General features: G+C 51.4%; 1 protein-coding gene across 1 annotated transcript; it reads left to right on the forward strand.

The window, feature by feature from the left end:
- The first annotated feature begins 7,809 nt into the window (after positions 1-7,809).
- Positions 7,810-27,698, forward strand: FBXO21 (F-box protein 21). Its single transcript, XM_069030799.1, has 12 exons — positions 7,810-8,052; positions 10,788-10,923; positions 13,030-13,124; positions 14,767-14,888; positions 16,548-16,694; positions 17,195-17,328; positions 17,539-17,675; positions 18,159-18,335; positions 19,024-19,156; positions 21,470-21,660; positions 22,545-22,702; positions 26,033-27,698. The coding sequence occupies exons 1-12, from the start codon at positions 7,838-7,840 to the stop codon at positions 26,209-26,211; spliced, it is 1,824 nt and encodes a 607-aa protein (XP_068886900.1). The 5' UTR covers positions 7,810-7,837; the 3' UTR covers positions 26,212-27,698.
- The last annotated feature ends 54 nt before the right edge of the window (positions 27,699-27,752 follow it).

Raw genomic sequence — 27,752 nt, forward strand, 5'->3', positions numbered from 1 at the left:
CCCCCCCCCCCCCGAGCAGCCCAGGTACAGCTGTGTGGTTTTTGATCGGATTTACGCCTCACGATTCCTCCTGAACGGGCTCTGTGCTTTGTCTCCCTTTCCCTGCTCCCTTTCCCTGCTCCCTGTGAGCCTCTCCTTTTGCTCAATCCCCACCTTTTGCTGGCGTGGAAGTTCTCCCACACGCTCTGAACGCACAGGCTGATGCGCAGGCTAAGGAAAAGCTCCTGGCAGTGACTTCTCCAGAGGGTTTGTCAGGGAATATTCCATCTGCAGCCAAACTCCGAGGGCCTGGCTGCACCCAGAGCTCTGCACGCCGTGATCCCTCTCCCAGCCATGAGGATGGACAGAAGCAGCTCCAGCTGCCAGAGGCACCTCTTGGGAACAAAGGCAGCCCTTGGAGGGGGATGGAGGCGCCAGGTCCTTGGTGAGGATGTGCCAGCGGTGCATCCTGAAATCCCAGAGCCATCAGCTCTTAGCACACCTCATCAGCACCTCTGGGACAGCAGATCCCAGCCCCATTTTAGGGAGCAGAAAGTGCCACCATGGAGCGACCTGCCTGCCAAGGGAGACACGTGTGGCATTTTGGGGGTGAGCCAGCCCTCTCTGTGCCACCTGCCAGGGCCACGAGTTGTCTCAGCCAGGACACCTCATGTGAGAAGGGAGGTGAGATCAGCTGCAAAGGTGCTGGGCTCTGACACGCTCACACCTCAGCCCTGCTGCAAAAACCTGGCCCCAAAAGCAATTTGTTAACACAACCACAGGAAGGCTGGAGAAAACAGAAAGCCTCTAACAGAGAAAAGCTGCCTGCAAGGGAAAGAAAACGTGACCTTGTGCGTCCTTCCTCCTGCTGCACCCTGAAGCGCCACAGAATATTCTGAATTGGAAGGGGCCCACAGGGACCAAGCCCTGCTCCTGATGGAATGGCCCATCCAGGGGTTGAACCTCAGCGTTTTCAGCACCCAACTAAGCCAATCCCAAGTTTGTCCTCCGTCGCTGCCAGCACAGGGACAGCAGGACGTGCCTGCAGCTCGTGCTGGGGGCAGGGATGCAGGGTTGGCATCTCGAGGTGGCAGCTGCTGATCCTGCCCTCCTGCCCCGCTCCGCTCAGCTGTGCATGGACGCCTGGATGGAGCCGAGCACCTGAACTGGCAACTGGCAGATTGTCCAGGAGCTTTCCCAGGGCTGAGATCACCTGCCCTGAACCAAAGGCAGCACAAAAAGAGCTGCAGGAGGTTTGCTGCTCTCCCAGCCCCTGGAACAAGCCCCACTGGCTCCCCCATCCCAGGCTGTGCTGTTATTCCCACCCTCAGTCAGGATCTCCTGCCCTCTCCACGGGCTGTGACACTTCCTGCAGTTTCGACTCCCTGAATCCCTGAAGCTTCTCCAGCCCAAAATCCAGGAGCAGAAGGGCTCCAGGCATTGGAAGAATTTGAGATCCTGCTCTGCTGAGCATCCAACACAGGATAAAACGAATAAATGCTGCCACAGTGTGGCCGGAGCTGAGCTCGCTGCGCTGGCAGGGCTGGGACACGCGGCCAGCTGGGTGGCACTGCCTGGGCACTTGGTGACCTGGAGGTGAAAGCAGGAGAGCACCGGGCGAAGGGCAGCCCACCCCTGCGGGTTGTGCCCCAATCCTGGGGCGGGCAGTGGCATAGGGGAGCGGGGTCCCTTGGCTTGGGATGTGTGAGTTTGGGAGAGGTCCTGTCTGGGAGAAAACCCGCTGGCCCCAGAGCTGGGAACACGCAGCAAGCTTGGCCCTGACCCCCCACCCTGTGGCTGCAGAAACAAAGCTAAAATCAGAAGAAAATCGGATTCATCCTCTTTGTTTTGGAAATTCTGGCTCTGGCTTTGTGCTCTGGTCCTCCTTTAGAAAAGGAGCGATGCAAGCTGAGGAGGAGGAGGAGGAAGAAGAGGAGGTAGCGCCCAAAGAAGCATCCCTCTGTCCTCTTCCCAGCTCACGCCGTGGCGCTGGCAAGTTTCTGCCTCCCGTCCTGCCTCCTGCCCGCTCTGCTGAACCATCTCCCATCGGCAGCCCGTGCCTGAGCTGGATTATCTCGCTTTTCCTGCATCCCAAAGCTCGCCGCCTCCGTCTCCCCCCAGCCGGAGCCGCCAGGGAAGCGCAGCCCTGCATCCCGGGGCTCTGGGCCGGGCGGGCAGGCACAGCTCCACCAACACCGCGGGGCTGGGCCCCGCCGAGCCCTCGGCAGGGGAAATGCTGGTCTGAGGCTCCTCGCCTGGACCCGGAGGAGGAACCCCCTCCCTGCCAGGAAGGTCCATGAAGCTAAAGGCCCCCAGGGCTCCGAGCTGCCTCTGCTCCCGCAGCCTGAGCGGCACCGCTGGCTCCTCACAGGCTGCACCGCTGGGAATTTCGAGTCACTGTTTGCTGTTGAGTCAGTCTCAGACGTCTGAACTGCTCCCCTTCATCCCCTCCACCTGCAGGGGCTTCGCACTCCCCTCGAGCTTCATTTTCTCCCACGGCAACGGGGGAAAGAACCTTGTGGATGTGCTTTGTTATTCCCAAAACGCGGCTCTTCCAGCCCGGACTCTGCTGTCTCCTGTGGCATTTCTGACGTGGGGGCACAGCCACGACATCTCTGCTGTAAACACAGAGTGAGGAGGGCTCTGCCCCCGCCCGGTGCCCTGAGCAGCTCCAGGGTGTCACACACGGAGGGCTTGTGCCTCTGGGGCACTTGGGTGACAAATCTGTCCCCTCTGGGTGCCTGCTGCCCACCCCCTCCTGTGCTGGACTGATGGACACCCAGCCTGGCCACTCTCCTGAAGATCTCCCCTACCACCATCTCCCTTTTTGAGCAGCTCTGCTCCTTTTCGCTCTCCAGGTGTTAAAGACACTCTTCTCTGAACAGGAGGTTTGATTTTCAAGACACTACCAAGTGGATTTTTTTGCAAAGATTTTAATTCCTAGGTCTTTCAAGCATCCACTGAGAGTCCTTCTACGGATTTGGAAACCCATGGGAAAAGGTCCCGTGCTTTCCCGACCTGCTGTGTCCACCAGCAGGGAAAAACCACTCAGTGCAAGGGTATCCAGTGCCCGTGGTGTTGGTGATTTCCGAGGTTTCATCTCCCAGGAAGGACGGCCAGGGAGTTTGTTGTTGTTCTGCTTATGAGAGACAATGGGAAACCAGTGAGACAATGGGAAAACAATGGGACAACGGGAAAGGAAAACAGCGAGACATCTGCCTCCAGGAGTGGCCTCACAGGGCTGTCACCTCCCCGTTGTGGCCTGAGCTCGTGGCACGAGAGGAACTGAGCCAGTCACATCCGAACTGGCCAGAGAAATGGGGTCTGACCCTGGGCTGCTCCCCACTCCCTCTGTGCCTGTGTGTCCCCAGGGGGAGCAGGGACTCTGTTCACACCCTGAGCAGTGGGATCTGATGTGTCTGGGCATGGCCAGTGATCCTGCAGGGTGTCCTGGGCCAGGGAACCACGGCCCCACAGGACAGGAGGTGGGAAGAGACCGGACAATGATCCCGTGTCCAGCCTGTGGCTGCTCCCATAGATCCTTTCCTGTCACCCCATGCCGGCTGTATCCCAGGCTCTCTCTGCCACTTCCCTCTGGAGATCCCTCCTTCCTCCTTCCGAGCCCTGCCTGCCCCACTGGAAGTGCAGGTGCTGGGCATGGACATGGACTCACAGTGCCTTGTGCTGGGGAGGGAGCGCGGCCCCGCTCCTGCCCTCTGACTCCGTTTGACACGGGCAGGGAAATTCCCCCTGGGATAACTGGGAGCAGACTCAGCCCTGCTCAGCCCCATCTCCCCGAGGTGGGGTTTTACAGGGGGCTGGAGGTGGGGAGGGGTCGCAGTGGGGGTGCAAAACGGGCCCCAGGGGGCTGGGAACTCTCCCTCGTCCCAGAGAGCCCGTTCTGGTTAAACTGTGGGGGGAGAGGTCATGTTTGTGCTTGAAGCCCCAGGGACTTGCACCAAGCCCAAGCCAAAGCTGCTGCCTCCTGACTTCTGACCACTGAAGCCATTCCATTGCCCTCTGAGGGCTCCCACCATTTTTTGGAAGGATAATTTTATGCTCGGCACTAAATTCTGTTGCTGCTTTCACCAGGGACTAGCTCTCGGCTTCAGAATTGCTCTGGTAACTCTGCAGTTGCATTGATAGTTCCAGAGGGGAGCCCAGTCCCTTCACAGAACAGATGGAGACACATTTTCAGGACCATTCCACTTTGCTGTAACTCCGTGTCTGTTGCAACAATTCCTTCTGCTGTAACAGGGGGAGCAAAATTTGGCCGGTGCTCTCGTAAAACCTGTAACCCTGAACTCGGACAAAATTATGGAATCCAAGTCCTCCCAGACCCAGAATGCCTTCCACACCTGCTGGCTCCAGTGGCACTGGGGATTTTGGCAGCTCGCACAGCAGCAAATTCAGAGTATTTCTGCGTGTGTCAATCCGTGCTTGCACGTGCCTGCGATGCATGGCTCCAGCAACCCCCGGGAAATCTCCTCTTTCCCAGGGAGATCCCAGCTCCAGCTTCTTCCATGTGGCTGTGGGTGCTCAGCAGGGAGTCAGGGGAGTGGGAGGAAGTTGCTGCTGCAAAGCACTTGGTTCCAGAAGTGAAACGGAATTTAGGAGAGGTCAGCAATCAGCCTGCTTTAGCACAGGGAAGCTCGTGGAATATCCAAGCATTGCCATGCAGATCCACCTTTTTTTTTCCTGCTGGAAAAATCAAGCAGACTGGAAACTCCTGGCCTCCACCCCTACAGATGTTTGGCTGTGAGGAAAGTTTGAGCCCTGGAATCACAGGAATAAAACCCCAACAGGTTGTGAGCCCACAGCTGGGCAGTGGCAGCTCTTGGGCTGATGCTCTCCTGTCACACTCATCCGTGTCCTGCCCAGCCGGATTTTGGGGAGGGAAGAAGCGCCTCAAAGTGAGCAAATCAAACCTGTGGGTCAGGCCCTGAGAGTTCCTGGTTTATCAGGAGCCTATAGGGTAAAGTTTTGCAGCTATTCCTCATCAACATGGTGAGGAATTTGGCAAGGCACCAGGGATTTCTCTGGTATCCATGGGCCAAAGCTTTCAGAGCTGTTCTGGAGCTGTGGAAAAGCAGGCAGGCAGTGCTGGGATGCAGGGCAGCTCCTGCCCAGCTCTCTGCAGGGCTGGCGCAGAAATCTGTCAGTGAAAAGCACCAGGCAAAGCATTTTCCTTCCAGGGGCATCCTTAACACCTGGAAAATGGAAAGGCTAAATACTGGAAAAGTTGATCTAGGAGAGGAACTGATTCGGGGCTTCTTTTTGTTGCTTTGTTTTCATGTGTTGGTTTTGGGGTGGGCGAAGCAAACAGAGAGCAAACAGCCAGTGTATCAAATTGGGATGAAATCAAACGTTCTGTTCCTACAATAACTGCTAGCGGAGATTTTTAAAATTTATCAAGGGCAACGAAACAGCCTTAATTAACTGAGATATTAATGCTCCTTGCTTCTGAGCCTGCTTTTGTGTTCTCCTCTCTGTGTGATCGTGGCGTGGAATCCTGTCTTAACCAAACCCACCTGCCAGTAGCCCACAGGATGCCCAGGAACGTGAGATGGAGTTGGAGAACCTCCCTGCAAGTGAGGTTCAGTGCGAAATCCCCGCTTGGCTAAAATCCTACGGCACAGGCAAATCCCCACAACTCCCAGGGTTGAATTCCCACACTCTGCTGCCTCGAAATGCCTTTAAAAACCCCGGGCTCCGTGTGCTTTGTGAGTAGTCTGCAGCTTTTCCAGAGTGCACACACAATTCCCCAGGCAGAGAATGAGCGGAGTGGGATGACTTTCAGCCGGGCCTCGTTGCTTTTTAGATTGCACGGAGTTAAAAACACGGCTCCTGCCAGCTGCCCGGGGAATTTGATATTCAGTGCCAATTAATTTTTGTAATAGGAGCAGGGATTTATCCCCTCGGCTCCCTCAGTCTCAGACTCAAAGGTTGGGGGTGGATTCTTTAATTTTCCGGTGGCCTTTTCCTGAAGAGCAGCGGTGCCACGATGAGGACGGGGACTGGGCTGGGAAGGGTGGCAGCGTTGGGGCAGCGTTGGGGCAGGCAACTCCCAAATTTTCCAGTGTGAAACCTTCAGCTTCGGGTAAATCCTGCTGGGATGGGTGGGGCTCCAGGCCCTGGCTGCTCCCTGCTTCTCGCTCCCCTCAGCACCCTCACGTCACTGTGCCTTCATTCGCTCGAGGAAACGATGCCATGATTTGAGCCTGGCACTCTCACTTTGCATCCCATCAAACAGCTCGGTGTGTGTGGGGCAGGGGAGCTGATTCTGTAGCTGTTTGTGTGTGATCCCGAGGTAGGTTCGTGCTGAGGAGCCATGGGGTGGGGTGAGCCCGCCTTGCGTGTCACCCTACCAGCGCTTTAAGCAGCCAGAAACGTGGTTCTTCCCCTACCTCTGAGCTCTCAATGCTGCTAAAATCTCTGCCGTTCGTCCCCTGTGCTCCAGCCCCTCTCTCAGACTGACTCTGGCTCTGTTTGCAAGATACCCACGTTGTTCTGAAGCATGCACCTCTCTCTGTATAGTCCCAATCTTCTGATTTTATGGAATACTTATGCCTGTTTGCATTACAGTCAAAATAAAAATAATAATAATAATAAAAAAAAGCTAACTAAAAGCTGGCAGTCCCTCTCTTCTCTCTGTGTTTTTAACACCGGGAGGCTGCTCGAGGTCTCTGCTGATGCCTTGGCCTTGCTCTGCTCTGCCACCTGCAATGCCAGGGCACGGTGAACAGCGGTGGCAACCAGCAGCCCCTGTTCCCCTGCCAGACAGAGACGCTGCCTTGCGAGGTGGCCTGAGTCACAGCCCAGCCAGGAGGGCTGCCTGTGTGCAACCCAGGGCGAGTTTTGGAGCTGGAGCCTTACGAACACGGCAAAAGCGCTCCGGGCAGGGGCTGAGAGGCCTGGAAATGGCAGAGAGTGGCCAGGGGAATGAGGCAGAAATACGGACGTGGCTTCTCCCGTGGGAAAACGATTTTCCCGTGCAAGGGGGATCCTCCCAGCACTCGAAGGGGGCTTACTGAAAAAGAGGGAGAGCGATTTTTTAACATGGGAATGGCTTCCCACTGCCAGAGGGCAGGGTTAGGTGGGATAGTGGGAGGGAATTGTTCCCTGGGAGAGTGGGGAGGCCCTGGCACAGGGTGCCCCCTTTGGGTATTGATACACATTGATAGATCTCCTTTGATATTTAAATATTTATAGAGACATTTATTCTCTTTAGATACTTGTACCTATTGATGAGGTCCTTCTGGCACCTCCTTTTAGATATTTATACCTATTGATGAGGTCCCCTCTGTGCACCCCTTTAGATATTGATACACATAGATACGCTCCCTCTGTGCACCCCCTTTTCGATATTGATACACATTGACAGATCCCCACTGTGCCCCCTTTCCGATACTGACACACATTGATGAGGCCCTTTTTGGCACCCATTTCCAATATTGACACACATTGATGAGGCCCTTTTTGGCACCCTATTTCTCATATTGATACACATCAGACCCTTTTTGGGCCCCCATTTCTGATATTGACAGACATTGACGAGGCCCTTTTTGGCACCCATTGACACACATCGATGAGGCCCTTTTTGGCCCCCCTTTCCGATGCTCACACACATCGATGAGGCCCTTTTTGGCCCCCCTTTCCGATGCTCACACACACTGACAGATCCCCGCCGTTCCCGATACCGATCCCACCCACAGACCCCTGCGGCTCCCCCGTCACTTGCCAGACGCTCCCTTAGCCCGCTCTGCGCTCGCCGCGGCGGCCGCACTTGGCGGACGCTCCCCGGGCCGCCCCTCCCCGGAAGCGCCGGGCGGCCCCGGAGCGCAGGTAAACAGCCAAGATGGCGGCGGAGGCCGCGGGCCCGCCGGGGCCCGGCAGCGGCGGCGGCGGCGGCGGGACGGGCCTGACGGACCTGCCGGGCGAGCTGCTGGAGCTCATCCTCTGCTGCGACGTGCTGGGCGCCGCCGACATCGGCCGCGTGTCCTGCACCTGCCGCCGGCTGCGCGAGGCGTGCCAGCCCCGCGGCAAGGTGTGGCGGGAGCGCTTCCGCCTCAGGTGGGCACCGCCCGGCCCGGCGCGGCGCGGGCTCGGAGGGGAGGGAATGGGCACCCTCGGCGTTCGGGGGCACCCTCGGCGTTCAGGGCACCCTCGGCGTTCGGGGGCACCCTCGGCGTTCGGGGGCACCGGGGATGGTCGGCTCGGCCCGGCCTGGGAGGCTCGCGTGTGCCTGGGGTGGTGGAAGTGCCGCCGCCACCTCCTGATCCCTGCGTGTCTTCCCGGCTCCGTGGTGAGCTCCTCAGGGGCTGGATGAACCTGCGGCGGCCTGGGTGGAGTCGTGGAGGCACAGAGAAGTTTGGGTGGGAAGGGAGCTTTAAAGCCATCGTTTCACTCCCTGCCATGGGCAGGGGCACCTTCCACTGTGTTCTGCTTGCTCCAGGTTTATCCAGCCTGGCCTGGAACACTTCCAGGGATGGGGCAGCCGCAGCTTCCCTGGGCAGGTGTCCCACACTTCTATAAGGACTTCTGCAAGGCTGCTTTCCCTCCTAAATCCCGTGAGGAGGGATCGGGCTGAGCCTCCTGCTTGCAGGGGATCCCCCTTGGCCAGAGATCCGTCTTGCAGCCCCTTCCACACCCGGGCACGTGGGTCCCCTGCATTCCCAGACCCAGCCCGGGCTCTGGCAGTGGAACCACGCACTGGGGTTGTGCATTGGCCTCCCCGACCCCTCCAGGAGCTTCCAAAACAAAGGCCAAGATCTCTGTGGTCCCAGGACTGGTGCTGGACAGCAGAGAGGTGTTTATTTGTGGGGATTTGGGGAGAACTGTTCTCGCAGATACCCAAATCCTTGGGATGGGGTTTTGCTGCTGTTGAGTTTTGTTTTCCCCAGGGGCAGCCACAGGGTGCTGTGCTCTGTGAAACCGTTCATATTTTGGCTGGGGATGAGGGGTGGGTGTGATATTGTTGATGCTGTGCTGGTTTCTGCAGTCCTGGAGGCACCTCCACTCATCCCCGAGGCTGTCCAGCATAGCACCTGCTCATCTGTTACCTACTTTTGTCTGTTTTGGCACAGGAAAAGCACCAGAATTGCTTTCTCCAGCTGCCAGTTGGCTCCTGAAATCCAGCACAGCCCAAATGAGGGGATTATTCCCTTTTCATGGGGGGAAACAAAGCTGCTGAACGATTACAGCTTCCCCAATCCACCAAGCCATGGCTCTGGCATTGACTGTCACCGGTTCTGTGGCTGGAATTCCTGCAAGTTTCACACTGGTTGGGATCCAGCAGCTGGAATGGGGTAGGGTGGGTGATCAGCACATGCTGCTCTCCTCCTCTCTCCTTGGTAATGGAATTTTTGGCAGGAGGTTTCACCCTGACCTCGCCATCCTGGCTGGATTCCATCGTGAGCAGTGGCACTTCGTCTTCCTGAAATTCTCACCGTCCTTTCAAGCCCTGAAATTCTCCTTTCTCACCCCAAAATGAAGGACAGTGAGGGTTATTGTGAGGTGGCTGCATCTCAGCAGTAGCTGAAAGGCCAGGGATTTGTCAGGAGAGAGGTTGTTACGTAATGTGAGGTTATTTGACTTTATTTTGGGAAGGAAAATTGCAGGGGAGTTTTATTATTAACCAGCAGTGAAATATCTTCCAGGTATGGTTTGGGCATTGGTCATAATTTTTATACAGGAGGAGTGATTTCAATATTTGGCCTTTTATCTATTTAGCAACTTAAATATATACATATAGCCTGAAAAGAACCTAAGGCAATTTAGGGATATAAACGTTTGGCCTTCTAATTATTTATAAAATTAAATACGTATATCAATATATATTTATATGGTCTGAAAAGAACCTGAGACAGCCCATGGAGCTGAAGGAAAATGTTTCGTATAAGCCAGTAATGATGGACAGCATTTCAAAATGTGGAATGAATGCCCCAGCAAATGAAAAGAAAACCCCTTTCTCTCAGCTTTCTTTCCAAAATATTTCCATCTGTGCTGATTCTTGTTCATGTTTCTCACACAAGTGATCTTGGTGTCTTCACAGCAGCAGGAATTGCAGTGCTGGCACATATTTTATGGCACAAAGCTGTGTTGTGGCACCACACACCCACTTTATTCAAAAAAGTGCCGCTAACAGCCCCCAGAACATGCCCTGAAGTTGGATTTCCAGCTGAACCTTGAAATTCTGAGTAAGCTGTGAAACGTGTGGACTTCTGAGTCTAAGTAAAGGAGGGCTTTTTTTTTGCAGTAAAGCTGTGAGGTTTGGGTTGGTTTTTTTTTCTTCAAACAATTATTTCTTGTCTCAAAACCAAACTGCAGAAGCATTCAGCTGTCACGATTTGACTTCAGGGTTCTGTTTTCCTCCAGTAGGTGTTGCCACCAGCAAGGGCAGTGGAGGGAGCTGTGTTTAGTGCAGCCTTTTAATGAGCTCCCCGAGGTGGTAGGAAGAACACAGGACAAAGAACTCCCCTTCTGTTCAGTGCCAGGTTGGCTTCCACGTGATGCTTCTTTGTGGTAAACTCTTTTAATTATAAAACTGAAGCATTTAGGATGTTTAGATATTGCAATCCTGGAGTGGGAGCCTCTGAAGGTTTCAGGAGAGGTTGCTTTTAAATAATCATTAATGCACAGCTGCGCTTTGATGTCTGAGGTAATTTTATACAATTCCTTTAAAGCTGGGCAGTGTCTGGGCGCTGGCTCAGCTCCTCAAGTGATGTGCTTACTTAAGTTTCACATTCTGGAGGTTCTCAGGGATGTGAAATGTTACTGCTGCTGTTAATTTGTGAATGTTTGTGCAGGTGGCCGTCCCTGCTGAAGTACTACAGCCACAGTGACAGCGTCAGCTGGCTGGAGGAGTACAAGGCGCGGCACAACGCGGGGCTGGAAGCCCAGAGGATTGTGGCTTCCTTCTCCAAAAGGTTCTTCTCAGAGCATGTAAGTCACCCTCTAGATACGTGTGTGTGCACCAACCTGGCCACTTGTTAAATGGAATCATTAATTGAATCATTAAGGTTGGAAAAGACCTCCAAGATCGAGTCCAGCCACTGAACCGTGTCCCTAAGCACCACATCTTCACATTTTCTGAACCCTTCCAAGAACAGTGATTGCACCACTCCCCTAAGCAGCTTGTTCCAATGCTTGACAACCCTTTCAATTAATCAGTTTTTCCTAATACCCAACCTAAAGCTCCCCTGGCACAGCTTGAGGCTGTTTCTTCAACACTGGCAGAGCATTCACATCAGCAGGGGATATTATTCTTTAAAAATTCCTAAACCATTCAAAAGTTGTTTATTTCTCAGGGGGTTTTGTCTTTTTAAAAATGTGTTTATTTAGTCTTAGTTATTATTTATAGTAGGAAAAGGTTTTTCTTCCCCCAGAGGCTGCTGGGCACTGCCCAGGCTCCCCAGGGAATGGGCACGGCCCCGAGGCTGCCAGAGCTCCAGGAGCGTTTGGCCAGCGCTGCCAGGGATGCCCAGGGTGGGATTTTGGGATGTCTGGGCAGGGCCAGGAGCTGGGCTGGAGGATCCCTGTGGTAGCTCAGGATATTCCATGATTCCACAATAATTCAAAGATTCACCTTCCTTGATTGTGATCAGTACTTTTCATTAGTTTCTCTTGCCCCGCTCTCCACATGAACCGTGCAGTCAGAGCTTTTGTGTTTCCTGACTTTGTGTGAAAATGCTGCCCAAGAGGGGGGGAGAAAGTTCCAAATCCAGAGGTGTGTAGAGTGCAGCACACTCTGGGATTGCATTCAGCCCTTAAAGCCCTTTGCTTTCTGCTGGGAGCTCAACCCTGGCTCTGGGAATTCTGAAGGCTGCAGAGTTTGTTGACACAAAGCGCAGCTGCTGAGCTTCTCTGCAGCCCTTGTGCAAGGACGGGATCTGAGAGCTGTCACAAGCCCTTTGAATTCAGGAGCAAGGCACAACGGGGCCACTCAGTTGCAAAGTGTGTTTCTGAAGTTCTCCAGCCGGCCGTGACCCCAAGATAGTTTTGTGTTCAGTGGGGAAAAGGTGCAAATGTGGTGTCTCACACTGACTTGCACATGAAACAGGAGTTACTTGGCTGTTTGCTTAGTAGGTGCCTGTGGATTTTGGCAAGCTGAGCAGCTGGGTCAGCCTGGAATTCTGTGGATAAAGCATAAATGCTGCCTGTAACTTTGGCTGAATTCAAAATTTCACACCAGAGCCACTAGACAGCCCCCCTTTTATGGCTCCTGTGCCAAAATGGTGTGAAAAAGGAAGGCAGTGGGGCCAGGTGGATGTTTGGTGTCTCCTGGCTGTTCTGTTTTGCAGCAGGCAGACATTTGTCCGTGGAGAATTGGCAGAGCATTCACTGGGAGAAGAAGCTCCTGGATTCCTCCTGTTTTAATCACATATGCAATGACTTTGGAGAGACCATTAAGCAGTGCCCAAAGGCCTCATAATGAGAACCATCTCCTGTGGGGCCAGAAACTGCAGCTTGATTCCCTGCTCAGAGCTGGGAGAAAGAGCCTTTCAACCCATATATGAGCCCATATCCTATAGTGAAGAGCTTGAAAGGCAGGTTTTTTTTTTACAGTTCAGCCAAAGTTTAAAAAGTAATTCTGAGTTCTGGAAGAAAATAGCTGTTCTGAATATGGATGCAGAAGTGGTTGTTGCAAAAAATAAAGGTTCCTGCCTCTTCATTCCTTCACCCAGGATTAATCTCCTGCACAGGGCGGGTGTATGGAGAGGTTCAGTCAACCACAAGCAGAAGTTGATTCCACCTTAGAATCACTTCCAGCTCGTGCCCACCCTGCATAAGATGTGATTGTGCTGGTCCTTAACTCAGCATCAGAGCCCTAAATGCTGTAGAATTTGGCTGAAATTGGTGTAAGATGTTCCTGGGGCTCTCAGTGGAATAATAAATCCATGAGTACAGAACTGCGAGTTCGTGGCGGGCAGGACATTTTTAAGATCTTTCATAAATTAAAAAAGGAAAAAAAAAATTGGTTTTGAGTCTTTTAGTGAAGTTCTGGGAGAATCTGTTGTGCTGTGCATAACTCCTTGTCTGCTTTGGCAGGTCCCCTGCGACGGATTCAGTGACATTGAGACTCTGGGCTGCCCGAGCCATTTCTTTGAGGATGAGCTGATGTGCATCCTTAACATGGAAGGAAGGTAAGAGGGGGGTGAGAACTGGCAGGGATTTCCCTCTTTCACCAGCTCCAGGAGAAAAACACTGTGCTTAATGCCTGACCTCAGCTTCTGCCCTTGGTCACTCATTAAACAACACCCCCAGGCTTGCCAAGGCCTGATTTCAGGACAAATTGAGTATTTCCAGAAAAAAACATGGAAACCTTGTCCCACAAGAAGAAAATCCTCTGGCTTTGTGTTGCTTTTTGTTGTTTATTTCCTTGCCAGCTCATGGCATTTCTTGGGACATGTCCCATGTACCCTCATCTCTGCCTCAGCAGTTCCCTCTTGTTCCTTTCTGATTTAAGCCTGGATTAATTTGCTGAACTGATTTGCAGAGTGAGGCCAGAGCACCAGAGGGAAGCAGGAATCCTTCAGGATCACCACCATAAAATTCCAGCTTTTTCTTTCCATTTCAGGGCTGGAGTAGGTTGGTACAATTTTTGTCCCCAAATAGGAAGAGAGTTGAACTCAGCCACTGCAGAATTTGCAGTTCTGTAAATTACTCAGACAGCTGGTGAATAAAACTCCTGGTTTGCATCTGCCTGGGTAATCTCATCACCTTGATTAACACTGTGCAAGATGAGTAAATCACTGCTTTATTTGAAGGTTTTTCTGCTGGTGCCACCTAACCACGCTGGGTTTGGTGTGGTACAGAGCTGTGATAGATTGCTCTTAATGGGGTCTAATAGCCTTGATTAGAGGGACTGTTAATAGAGCTTGAAAAAACCCAACTGGAATGGCAATCATCTCATTTTTGCCTTTTCCCATCCATTTTATTGCCTTCTCTATTTGAGCTGGGCCTGAGCATCTCTCATTTGACAACTGGTTCAAAAGCTTTTGAGGCTTTGCACTGGCCAAATGCCTCCCCATAAAGCAGAATTGATGCTAATTACACCCTGATTAAGCTGTAGTCATTGCCATTCAGGAGCATTAGGCTAAATGATTTCCCTGGAAGATATCCCAGTAAAGCAGTTGTCCCTATTGAGGATCCCAGTTTATTGGAAGAAGATAAAGTGTTATGAGGTTTGATTGCCCTGCTGTCCAGGAGGATGGAGAGGCCTTAGAAAGTGACAGGGCTTTCCTATAAAAAGTTGTGGAATTGTGTCATCTACAGACCAACTGTTGATCTCTTCCTGCTTTTTCAGAGCTACAGAGTTGGTTTTCCTCTGGGGAATTGTGTTTTTCTTCTGAATGCTGTTGGACTCACATTCATGTCCCTCATCCATCTATTTTTAATGCTGAGAGGATGCGTTAGGGTTGACTCTGGAGAGATGCAGTCAGACAGAGGGTAATGTTTTATGAATAAAGTATAGGATTTTAATCAGATATTCCTGAGCTCCTTTAATTAGGATCTGTGTTATTTCCCATGATAATGTGTCTTCTCAAACTTACATCTTGGTGATAGGATGAGAATTGGAGATGATAGGAGCAAGGTTTTGCAAGCTGTGTGGCTTTTTATGATCAATTCCTCTCAGCATTCCCCTGTTGGGTTGACTTTCAGTGACAGTGCTTGTGGAGCAAACCAATAATCTAAACCGTAAACTTGTGTTCTCTGGGAAAACCAACTGTTCACCCTTCAAATACCTATTGAGGGCAATGCTTCTTCTTGTGTCCAACTGTGCAGGAAAGGCCTCACCTGGAAGTACTATGCAAAGAAAATTCTCTATTTCCTGCGGCAGCAGAATATATTAAAGAACCTGAAGGAATATCTGCAGCGCCCCACGGAGCGGCAGTCGTTTCTGGAGGGTAAGTCCTTGGCAGAAAGCCCAGCTAGAACACCTAATGACAGCTCTCCATCATGGTTTGACTTGCAAGGAGCCTGCCTTGCTTAGATTCCAGCAAGCCCTTGGCTCATGGCTCAGAATTCAGGCTGGATTTTGGGAGTGCCTGGAATCTTTGCCATCCCGTGGCAACGTTGGTTAAAATGTCAGGATGGCATTAGGTGCTGTCCTTGCTGTATGTGTGTGAAGGATCACCCATGGACAGCTGAGCTGGGAGGCAGGAAATGGTAAACCACTGGAATCTTGAGCAGGGTGCTGAGAAAAATGAGCTGTAGCTCGACATCCTAATTACTGACACTGCAGCTGTGGCCCCTGGGCTGCGTTCAGCTGAGCTGATTCCCAGTCAGCTCCCTGCTTTCCCCTTTCCCAGGAGCTCCTCAGAGCAGAGCAGGGAGCAAGCAGAGGGAATTGCTGTATCCTGAGCACTGTGAGTGTCTCAGGAGCTGAGTGCTGGACTTTGATGGGAAACAGATCCAAGTCCAGTCACGTGGTGGGAGGGCACTTACACCTGCTGAGAAGAAAGAAGAAGCTCTTTCTTCTGCTTCTTCTGCTCTTTGTGTCCTCAGTCTGGTGGATTATTCTCCTTCTCAGTCTTCTGAACAGCTCTGAAGCTGCCAGTGGCTGTGGAAGAGTCCCTTCCTCTTGCTACACACTCCAAGATGTCCTAGGAAAGAGTCTGTAACACCAAAGCAATAGACTTTGAAGAATGGGCTGTTAGGGCAAGAAGGGACAGCAAGAAGTGGCCTTTTCTAGAAAAAGCCAAATTAATTATGAGGCTTAGTCATGTGTGTCACAAATACATGTAATTTGTCCACCGTGGAGGTGCCTTTGGAGCACCAGCTGGTAGTTTTTTGGGAATTTTCACCTGGTCAGAGCACCAGGAACACTTTGGGAGGACAGAAAGGAGCCACGGCTCAGGGCCCTGCTGAATTCCTTGATTTACAAGCCTGTCATGGACATGCTGACAAAGCCCTGTAGGAGGCTGGAAGAGGTATGATCCGTGCAAAATCCTTACAGCTGATCCCAAAGATTGAACGATAGGGAGGCTTTGGAAAGAGCAGTGGTGCCAAGGAGAAGTTCTGTGAAAAGGAAGTTTTTTCCTGCAGAGGCTTGGGTAGGAGGAACATGAAAGTTTGTTCTGTTCTGGTTTGTGTTAGGAAGAGGGAGAGCAGGTGTGGAGGAGAAAGATGGATGTAGCAGATGAGGAAATGATGAACAAGGATGATATGGAGGATGTGACAGGGAGAAATCAAAACTGAGGCACTTTGAGTGAAGCTGGGATTGTTTCAGGCTCTGAATAAAAAGCTCTGTAGGGTGGGAAGGTGCCAGGGGCTGCAGTGTGAGCACAGAGCTGGTCAAGCCTGTTCCAGCAGCATTCCTGCTCAAGGTACAGCTCCCTTTCAGCGTGGGGGAGAGGGGAATACTGAGTTCAGCTGGTGATTTATCGTGTCAGCTTATTCTGTGCATTTTGTGTGATGAATGCAGGAGATGACTGCAGGTTTCAAACACAGAGCGGTGCCGTTCCGCTGCAGCCGCTCGCTGCATGCCTGGAACATGGAGCAGGCAAAAAACCAAGCAAAGAAAAAACTCAAGTCCTGTTTCTTATGTAGTTTGTTTTTTCCAGGTGCTGTTTTGATTGATCAATACTGCAACCCCCTGTCAGACATCTGCCTGAAGAGTGTCCAGGCTCAGGTGGACGATATCACAGACAAAGTGCGCAAAGTGCTGCGGACCAAGAACCCCAGGCACCCCAGCTTGGCTTCCAAGGCAGGTACTGTACAGAAACGTGCTTTCCTGCAGGGCTCTCCTGCACCTCTGCACAGCTGAAACAGCTCTGGAATTGTGGCAGCTTAAAGAGCTGTTGTTTTTATCCCCTGGCAAACAAAATTCTGACATTTACTTAAGCCATCATTCAAGAAACAGCTGTTCAATAGCCCAGGATTCAGTCCATCTGATGCTAAGCAAAAAGAATTGGGAGGGGAATTGTTTTTTTTTACCATTTGTCCCTGAAATCTTAATAGTCCTGATATTTGTAGTAGAGCTGTGGGACTGGGAAACAATCTCTTTCCTGCCAGTCTTAGAAAATCATGAATAGGAAGGTGCATGTTTATCATCTCCAAAGGTCAGGCAGTATCTTGCTGCTTGGTTTTATAAACTGTGTCATTTCTGGCTTTCAAGGAGGGACTGAGCCTGTCCGTGTGAAAATTGCATTGCATAAGGGTTGAGTGCTCTTGTTTTCTCAGTCTTATTTCACTGCATGTGTGTTTCCAGGAGAGGTTCTCATTCCAGAAGTGGAACTTCAGAGGCAGGTGCTTGATGCCATGAACTGTGTCCTGTATGAGCAGCTCAAATACAAAGGAAATGAGCTGGATTACTACAACTCCCTGAATTCCTACATTCACCAGGTGTGTGTGTGTGTTAGGCAAAAGCTGGGAGGCTGCAAGGCTGTATTTGTAGCCAGATAAATAATTCTCAATGAAGAGCAGCTCTTAAATAAATATGTCATTCTTCAGTGCATATTCTGTCAAGTTCTGTTTTCTTTTGTGAAATCCACCCTTGAAATTGATGTTTTTTTTAAATCCCACCTGCGTTTTTGTCACATTTTTCTCCCGCAGGTTCTGATCCGCAGGACAGGAATTCCCATCAGTTTGTCTGTGCTTTATTTAACAATTGCCAGGCAGCTGGGAGTCAAACTGGAGCCTGTCAACTTTCCCAGCCATTTCCTACTGCGGTGGTGTCAAGGGAAAGAAGGGTGAGTGACCTGCTGAGCTCTGAAATTGTGCCCACAGTGACAAAAACCAGAACACATTTACAGCTCCAGACCTGTGTGAGGGTGTTGAATTATTTTCCATCTGCCTCTACAGAGGGAAAAATCAGACCTCTAGAAAAGTTTTCCTAGAGCTCAGCTCTGCTGCTGCCGAATGGTAACAGATTTCCTGCTCTAGACCTCTGTGAGAATGTTTAATTGTTTTCCATCTGAAATTAAACAGAGGGAAAGATCAGATCTTCAGGAAGGATTTCCTGAGCTCAGCTCTGCTGTTGAATAATAACAGATTTCCTGAAGTAACAGTACCCATGAGGTGATGTGAGAATTATGGGAAAGAGAGAAGGTACCAGGTAATCTCTGTTTAGGAGGGAGCTGAGGAGTGAAGGACACAGGGAAGAACAGGAACAGCAAATCCTGCTCTACCACGAGACCCTTGATCACAGTTTGGCCTCTTTGTTGCCTCTTCAGAAGCACAGATATTTTTGACTACACCTACATCGATGCCTTTGGGAAGGGGAAGCAGCTGACAGTGAAGGAGTGCGAGTACCTGATCGGGCACCACGTGACAGAGGAGTTCTATGGAGTGGTGACTTCCAAGGAGGTCTTGCAGCGAATGGTGGGGAACCTCCTGAACCTTGGGAAACGGTGAGTTGAGGGTCATCTGGGGGGAAAAAGGACCCAGGGCACAATGTCTGCATATCCAATATTGCTGCTTGCAAAAGGTGTCACTCACCCCAGGAGATCCTGAAAATTCCATGTGTCACAAGGCATTGGCTAGGTGCTTTTAATCATCTGAGTGGAAACAACAATATTTGGTAAAACTGGTTCTCTCAAGAAAATAGAGAAGGTGTTTCATTTTCTCTGTGAAAAGCTGACAGGGACCATCCACCATCCCTTAAAAGCAGAGCCTTTTGTTATCTTCTGGTAAGCACAACCCCCATGTTCCAGTGAGCATTTTCAGAGATACTCTTGGTGTGTAGAACATTATGTTTTGTTTTCAAATGCTCCTGCTAATCCCTTTCCCAGGCAGCCATAGACAGACTGACAGGAGTGAAAGGATTGCTCTAGGTGTCAGGGAACCAAAAGGAAATGGCTTGGGGAGTGAATTCTCCGTGTGGGATTATCTGACCAAGGAGAACAGCAGTGGGGTGGGAGGGCAGAGCTCAGGGATCAGTTGTGGATCGCTTTTCCTTGTAGCAGGCTGGAGTGGTGAGTGACAATCCATGCTGGAATCACTGTTGTGAGCATGCTGTGCCTGCAGCATCATTCTGGGGACTCCCCCTGTCCATGGGGGTCGCAGAGCCTCACAGCTGAGTTTCCTTTCTGCTGGCAGAGAGAGCACTGACCAGTCCTACCAGCTCCTGAGAGACTCCTTGGACCTGTACCTGGCCATGTATCCAGACAATGTGCAGCACCTCATGCTCCAGGCCAGGTTATACTTCCACCTGGGAATCTGGCCAGAAAAGGTACCTGGGCACTCAGGGGAATGTTTTGGGGTAGGCTGAGCACTATTAACACTGGGTTATTGATTTTGGGCTGTGTCAGCCTGCATTCCAGTCTGCCACGAGTTGTTTCTGTAATAAATGCAGTTGAAGGAGTTCTCACATTGCAGGGAGTCAGTTTGAAGCAGGAAGGGTGGATGATTCTTGCCTGCTTGTCCTAGGGGGGACTTGGGGGCAGCCTTGAGTCATAATTTATGATTTACAGCTTGTCTTGCCACCAAGCCTGTGGACTGTGAGTTATAAGAGCATCCTGTTTGCTCTGTGCCTAAATTGTGGTGAAACTCTTGCTGGGCTCCTGGAAAAGGAGCAATTCCCTTATCAGAAAACTGCAGGAAGTTATCTTTTACAAATAAAACCAAAGCTGTTCTCCCAGCCTTGGCCACGCAATCTGTGGCTCCTGTGAAAAAGCAGCTTGATATTCCTGACCTTGGAATTCCTTTTCCTTCAGGGTGACAACTCCAGTCCTGTTATCTTGGGAGTGTGGGAAAGAAGGTGCTGAGATTTCCAGGTTGTCTGGGTCATCCAGGGCTTTCACTGAATCAGGGGCAGAGCCTGTAACTCAGAAAAATCTTAATTTCTTTAGTGTGTCACAGCAGCAAGGAGATGTTCCTGCTCAGAATTCCCTGTGCCAGTTCCACCTGTGAGGTTTGGGAAGGGGACAGGAATATTAGCTGGACAGCTGAGCAGAAAGTAGAGCTTTTCCCACCAAATCAACTGGAACAGGACTGCTGGAGAAGCTGCCTCCTTCCCTTTGAAGATCAAGCCGTGCTAAGCTTGGCCTTCCTTTCTTATGGCAGCAAATTTTAGGGTCACCACAGAAAAACCAGCACCAAAAAAATTGTGTGTGGGAGGGACTCACTGAGCTGAAATGGCTGCTGGACATAAACAGGGAACACTGGAAGATCTTCCTGCCCCTTCCTGGCACTCAGGGATGTGTTTGGAGAGCACCAGACGTGGATTTACTGCCCCTCAGAACACATAACCCAACCCCAGGGCTGGACATTACTGAGTTCTCTGCACCAGCTGCAATGGAAATGAGCAAATTTGGGTTTTTTGGGATTGCATCCAGTCGTTCCAGGCTGTCAGGCAGGATTGCAGTTAACCAGAGAGAATGCTGTGTCTGACAGGACAGAATGTACCAGCTTTGACAGGCTCTGCCAGATTTATGGACAGGAGCAGAAAATCTTAAAAGACCTGCAGAGCTGCACGTAATGTTGCCCTAAATGTTTGTAAATAACAGTAAATGAAATTCCCAAGAATCTCTGGCAGCTGTGGTTACTTCCTTCCCCTTCCTTTAGGATTTTTCAGGATTTTCACATCATTCTTAGTTCTTAATAGAATTAAAGTGGCCAAGATGCCTGAGCTGTGTTTCTTCTCATAAATTACTCACCTGTCCTTTATTTAAATTGATTTTCCTCAGTTTTTGGCTGCTGTTCATGCTGAACAGCCTGAGATTTCTATTCCTCTTCTGCTGCTACTCTGAACTTAATGATCAAACCTGTGATTAAGGAGACAATCCTTTTGCCAGGTGCCAAACTGTGGCAGATTTTGGGACTTGAGGTATTTGTTGTTGAGGCAAATGTGTGTCTTTTCCCAACGTGTTTACACGACAGGTTGGGGGGCTTTTACCAAAAAATTAAAGTTTGCATTTCCTACCTCTAACAAACTCGGCAGCAGACACTCTGATGCTGTGCCAGAGGGTGTTGGGAGGCTGGAATTGGGGATCTGCAGGGCTTGCTCTGCTTTGTGTTCTTCAGTCATCCTGAGACAAGCAGCTTTTCTGTCTTGTTCACCATTCCCTGCGAAAGCATCGTGGAGGTTACTTTCCTCCTGTGCTGCCCTATTTTTGCACCTCACAGAAATGCTGAGAAACTCTTTTAAGTTAAAATATTACTTCTCAAGAGCAGCAGAAGTCACCTGGAATCACTTCCCAGCAGCATTTTGGGACACTGGAAACTGCATTCTCATAGCCAGAAACCTTGAGAGATGGTCTGTGGTCACCAGATGGGACATGATGAACTCAAAGGGCTTTGTTTTAAGGAGCTGCTGTGCTCTCCAGTGCCTTTCCTTGGAAGCTGGGAGCTTTACAAAGAGAAAAGAAGTAGAAATGGGCTGTGAGGAAGAGCTCCTTGGGAGTGTGTGGGGATCAGGAAGCAGCTCTGTGTAGGGAGATCTCAGGCCTGGGCGCTTACACCCAGCAATGTATCTGGATGTATCTATAGGTGATGTGCTGCTGCAGGGCTGTGTCCTGAACCTGTTTTTGCTGTGGTTTGGAAGGTCCTGGACATCCTGCAGCACATCCAGGCCCTGGACCCATCCCAGCACGGGGCTGTGGGGTACCTGGTGCAGCACACCCTGGAGCACATCGAGCGGCGCAAGGAGGAGCTGGGCCCCGAGGTCAAGCACCGCTCGGATGAGAAGCACAAGGAGGTTTGCTTCTCCATTGGGCTCATCATGAAACACAAGAGGTGAGCTTGGGGCCTTCCCCGCAGTCAGCTCTGTACCAGCAGAGCAGAAGGGTTTGTGCTGACAGCAGTGAGACGTGCTTTGGTGCCCAGGAGGAGTGGGAAATGCCAGGCATGTGTTCATCCCGTGCAGGAAAATGGGAGCAGCTCTGTGAGTGCCTGGAGAGAGCAAATGTAGAGAGCTTGGCTTGTCTGAGTCACCCTGTGTCACACAGGTAACATCCCCACAGCACAGAGCTCTCCAGGAAACAGCAGCAGTCACTTAATGAGGCACTGCAACAGAGTCAGCTTCAAAATCGATTCTGATATTCCCAGGACAGTTTATGGATGTTTCCCTGTGCTCTCATTCCCTGCTCCTGCACTGCACAGAGGCTTTGTGCTCCTGCCTGCACTGCTCTGCCAGAGAGCCAGGCCAGACATCCAGAGCATCTTTTATGGGCATCAGCAGTGACAGCTGTAACACCTCACAGTTAATCACAGAGTACTCTGTGGTAGCGGTGGCTTGGTTCTCGGTGTCCCCGTCTGTGTGGTGAGCACTGGAGTAACTGCACAGCCCAGCAGGGTGGGTGAGCCCTCCTTATTTCTTGCTTCCTCTTCTCTCTGCTGACTTCCAGGCTCTTTCCCATTCTCTTTTCTTGCTCACATGTGGTTTTCTTTGTCTTCAGCTGTTTATTCCTGTCTGTTTATCCAGTCATTCATAGTCATTTCCCTCCACCTCAAAATACAACCGCAAAGTCTTTCTGAATTGGTTTTTTTTTTCCTCTTGTTCCTCTCCTCCTTGTGTCAGCTCTCAGGAGGTTCCTGTCCTGTTTGTGCTCTGTTAATCTTGAGGAGAAAGAGCTGGCTCTGGACTTTTCACAGCCTTTGTGTGCCGTTTCTTGAATCAGGTATGGCTATAACTGTGTGATTTATGGCTGGGATCCTGCCTGCATGATGGGACACGAGTGGATCCGGAATATGAACGTGCACAGCCTCCCCCATGGCCCCCACCAGCCCTTCTACAACGTCCTGGTGGAAGATGGCTCCTGCAGATACGCTGCCCAAGGTGAGCAGGAGCACTCTCTGTCCACATCAGGACAAAGGGATGCTTAATGGATTCATTAAGTGTGATTAACAAGGGTTATAAAGGTGGAGGTAGGAAGGAAATGATCCTGAGTCGTGGCCTGCTCTGTTTGCTCTGCATGGAATCAGCACTGCTGGGAATGGACATGAAGGACCCACTCTGGTGTGATCTGCTCTTGCCCAGAAGTGTTTTGGACACTCTCATGGTGTGAACCTTGACTGCTGCTTTGAAAGAAATAATTCAGGCTGAAGGTCTGTCAGCAGCTCCTGACAGCTGTGCTTGGACAGGACCTGGAAATGGGGTTTTGTGAAGGGAGCACTGAGGAGCTGCTGGTCAGGACATGGTTCTGGCCACTGTCACATCCCAGGGAACACAGATAACGTGGCTTTTAGTGCCACCTTTAGCCAGAACAAAAATTAATGTCTCTTCACAAGTGCAGAGAGCTTTAGAAGTGTCTGTGTCACATGTGCTTTATGCAACAAACCATAACGGGAAACTCTTGTCTGATGGTCAGAGTGTGTGGTTGGGAGACAGGAAGAGGGGTTGAACTGAAGTTCTAAAGAAAATTACAAAACAAAAGCACGCCTGTGACTCTGTACATTGTAAAAATGTTCATTTTTCTCACGTTTGTGTTCCCCCTGTGACAGGGAGGTCTCATCCAGGCAGGGCAGCTCCACAGCCAAAGTGTGTTTGGCTCAGGGAAGATGTGGAAGCTGCTGGAGGGAAAATGCTGACCAAAATGCCCTTCCCCTGGGTGCTCCCTCAGGTTCTGGTCCCCTGTGTGTGACAAGGGGTGTGACAAGAGGTGGTTTTACAGGCAGGGACACTTCTCCCTCAGTAGATTTAAAGTGCAGGTGTTTCCCACTGTCCTGAGAGTGGCTTTTTTATATTCAGCAGCCCAAAAAGATGAAGTGGCAAAGCCTGATGGCTCAGATCAGGCAGGGCTTGGCCTCTCAGAGAGTCTTAAAAACCAGAAATTCTTGCGTGCTATGGGTTGATATTGTAATACTCATCTTGGTAATTACCTAATCAGGTAATTGTCCCCAGAGCTGCTGGGGCTGAGTCATCACTTATCTTTTATCTAATGATGTATAAACAAACAGAAGCCTGGCTGGTCCCACGGTGCCTTTCAGGGTAGGCTGACACTGTTATCTCTGTGTAGGAGACACTCTTATCACTGGATCTCTGGGGCATCCAAGAGTCCTGATATTGCTGGGGGAAAGTGAAGAGTTTGTTCTTGCTGCCTATTGATATCCCCTCTAAAACACATCCTCAGGTCATTTGGGAAGGATTATTTCATATCCTCCTGACCTGACTCTGGGGAGGGAGGGAGTGAGAGTTTTTTGCTGAGAGAATCCTAAACAAATCTTCACATGGAGTTTAATTTAACCAGCTCGGAAATAACACCAAGCTTATTATAGCTAAATGTACCTCAGTTTGAGGCCTTCCTGTAAATCTGTGGGTTGAGTGTAGCTGGTTCCAGAACTCCTGTGTCATGCAGGGAGTTTGGTACCCGTCCACTCTTGTCTCTGTTTTGTTTGATTTGTGACAGCACAGGACAGAGGTCTCTGGCTCCAAACTGCTCGTCAGCACCTTTGGGAGGCTCCCACCTTGTGCTGAACTCGCCTGTGTCAGCCTCTCCCCCCTGCCAGCTGCAGCTCCATCCCATCCCTGCAGCTCCATCCCATCCCTGCAGCTCCATCCCATCCCTGCAGCTCCATCCCATCCTGCAGCTCCATCCCATCCCAGCAGCTCCATCCCATCCTGCAGCTCCATCCCATCCCTGCAGCTCCATCCCATCCCAGCAGCTCCATCCCATCCCAGCAGCTCCATCCCATCCCTGCAGCTCCATCCCATCCCTGCAGCTCCATCCCATCCTGCAGCTCCATCCCATCCCAGCAGCTCCATCCCATCCCTGCAGCTCCATCCCATCCTGCAGCTCCATCCCATCCCAGCAGCTCCATCCCATCCCAGCAGCTCCATCCCATCCCAGCAGCTCCATCCCATCCCTGCAGCTCCATCCCATCCCAGCAGCTCCATCCCATCCCAGCAGCTCCATCCCATCCCAGCAGCTCCATCCCATCCCTGCAGCTCCATCCCATCCCAGCAGCTCCATCCCAGCAGCTCCATCCCTGCAGCTCCATCCCTGCAGCTCCCTGAGCACAGCTCCCAGCTCAGCCATGCTGCTGCAGAGCACTCAGCAGTGCAAATTGTTTTCCGCAGTGGTGCAGTATCCAAAAAGGTCCTTTGCAAGCCTCCAGGACTGCAGCAGGCTGCTGAGGGATGGAAAGCTCTGGTGCTGCTGGCTGCACACCCTGACATGCAGCAGCTTCAAAGAGCCTGCATGGATTAACAGGAATCCTCTGCTCCCTGTAATGAACTGGATTTCAGAGACAGATTGTTCCTGAATGACATTCTCTGCATCCCAACTCATTCCTGCCCTGCCCAAAGTCAGCCTTTGATGCTGATGCAGCTTTTTTTTTTCCTAGCTAATACTACCTGTTTTATCTGGCACTGCTGGAAAAAAAATGACATCATTTGGGGAGTGCTGCAGGGCTCCTGCCTGTGGGATTGACTCCCAGTCCCTGCTCTGCGTCGACACTGCGGAGCAGAGCAGCCCTTGCCCAGGGTCACCTTTGGGGTTCAGTGTTTGGGGGTCACCTTTGGGGTTTAGTGGAGTTTAACCCTTGTGCCTAATCAGGTTATCTTGTAGGACAAAGGGGGAAAGGAGCTGCTGTGGGAAGGAATCAATGTGTCCTTCCTAGGGACTTGCACTTGACTTGGGGAAGTTCATTTTGCTGGAGGCAGGGCTGAAAACCAGGCTGGGCCTTGGCATGGTGATGGAAGCACAGGCTGAGGGAGGAAGCTCTTGGCTCCTCTGCCAGGACAGCCTTGTGCAGGGGGGCTCACCTTGGGGCATTTGAGGGGAATCTCTCCTAAAACTGATCCCCCAAGGGCTGTAAGGGATCAGAGGAGCAGAGCTCAGTGCAGCAGCTTCTCCCTGTGCTCCCAACTGAGTCCTGGGAGTAGCAGAGTGGGAGCAGCATCCTGCTCCTCCAGCCTAAAGCCAGGCAATCTCAGGCATAAAACAATTCCCACATCCCTGGTAAGTGGGGTCACCAGGAGGTGAGGCTCTGTGTGAGCACTCACACTGACTTGCTCTGCACATTTTCCTGGATTAGGGTTTTTTTCTTTAAAGCACCAGGAACTGGTGTTTCTAGAGACAGAAACAAGGCCTGGGAGAGGCCCAGGATTGGCTGCCTTGCAGCAGCTGTTCCTGTGGTGGTAACTGATTCCTTCCTTTCCTCACAGAGAACCTGGAGCACAACTCTGAGCCTCGGGAGATCCCTCACCCCGACATCGGCCGCTATTTCTCCGAGTTCACCGGCCTTCACTACCTGGCAAATACCGAGCTGGAAATTCGGTACCCGGAGGATTTGGAGCTCACTCGAGCCACGGTGCAGAAAATTTACAGTTCAGGCAAGGAGTGAGTGCCAAAGGCAGCCTGGGGACAGAAGCAGCTGGAGTGTAGCTTTACCCTCTTTGCAGAACTTGCGTGGGAAGCAAGTTTGGTGACAATCCTTTGGCTTAATGCATTGAAAACTGCATTGAACTTGGAAAGTGGTGCTACAGCATCTTCCCGTTATCTGCCTGCCCAGCCTGGCCCAAAGGCACAGGGACACTTTGGTACTTGAGGCCCAGCAGGAGGTTCTTGCAGGGACAGCCATGCCAGGAGCGTTGTCCTTCGGAAGGATCCGCACGTTCTGCTCGTTCTGTGGTGGCCTTAGAAGGTCAGCACAGCGAGATCCTGGTGTGGAATATGGAGGACCCCCCTCTGACAGGAAGTTGCTTGTCCTTGCAGTATTGTGGGATTCTTGTTTGGCTGTGTCTGTCTGGTTTGGTTTGAGTGTCTATCCCATGCAGGCAATAGTTTTTGAAGTCTCTCGCGTTTCACTGTTGTCTTCTCCGGTCTGAATTTCTGGGTCAGGTATTGCTTCACCTCTGTAGTCTGATTGTTCTACCTAGAGCTACTGTCCCAGTCCTAAATATCCTTCTGGGCCTGGCAATATCCTTATGGGCCTGGGAGAGAGTTCCAGCCACAAAACCAGCAGCAGTGAGGCTCATGGTGACCCTGAGGGCCAGGTGGCCGCTTGGCCGATGGCAGAGACTGCGAAAGCAGAAGAGGAGCTCCTGGCCCTTTTCCACACCTGCTGAACACACCCAGCCCGTGTTCTGACCTTGCTTTCCTGTCTGTCCATCGTGTGTGTCCAGGGTGGGATCCGTGGCACAGCTGTGAGTGTTCCCAGGAGGATTTGGACCCTCAAGGGAATGTCTGGTGGGACCTCGAGGGCAGCGCTGGAATGACTCCGATGGACGCGGAGCTGGTGCTCGCTGCCATCTCCAAGTTTTTTCTCCAATAGGTATTTATGCAATAGAGTGGAATGATGACTGGAGCCTGGCCATCCCTGGAGTCAGCCAAACCATTATGGAAGCAAGATGTTAATTCCTGCAGCTTGAGGCCTTCTTCCTTCTTGCCAAAAGAAAACGGGATTCTGAGGGAGCGCAGGCTTGGCTGCCTGCGAGGAAGGAGCTTTAGCAGCTCGAAGCACATGAATTTTTAACCTTGATTTAAAGGCCCAGACAGAACCACTGCAGAAGAGGTTTTCCTCTGGGCTCAGGGGCTGTGGGGTGCAGAGTGACACAGTGTTTGTGCATATCTTTGTGGTTTCTGAAGCAATGTGTGTAGAGTAGCTGCAGCTCGTGTCTCCTGTCACTGTCCACTTGCAACACGGTAATTCTTCTCTCCGAGCTGACAATTAGGGCCCTGTAGAGGTAGGTGGATGCTCTTTAGTCTCTTATGCACTACAGGTATCTCCACGTGGAATCACAGCCCTCCTCTCCAGCAATGCCTGCCCTGCATGTCACCTCCTGCAACCCTGAGCACTGGTTTGCTGTGGAAATAAATGCTGCGAGCCCAGCGCTGTGGTGGTGGTGGTCTGCAGGGGTCTGGGGGCTCCAGGAGGAGCAGCCT

The sequence above is a fragment of the Aphelocoma coerulescens genome, chromosome 15 (genome assembly GCF_041296385.1).
Source record: "Aphelocoma coerulescens isolate FSJ_1873_10779 chromosome 15, UR_Acoe_1.0, whole genome shotgun sequence".
NCBI lineage: Eukaryota > Metazoa > Chordata > Aves > Passeriformes > Corvidae > Aphelocoma > Aphelocoma coerulescens.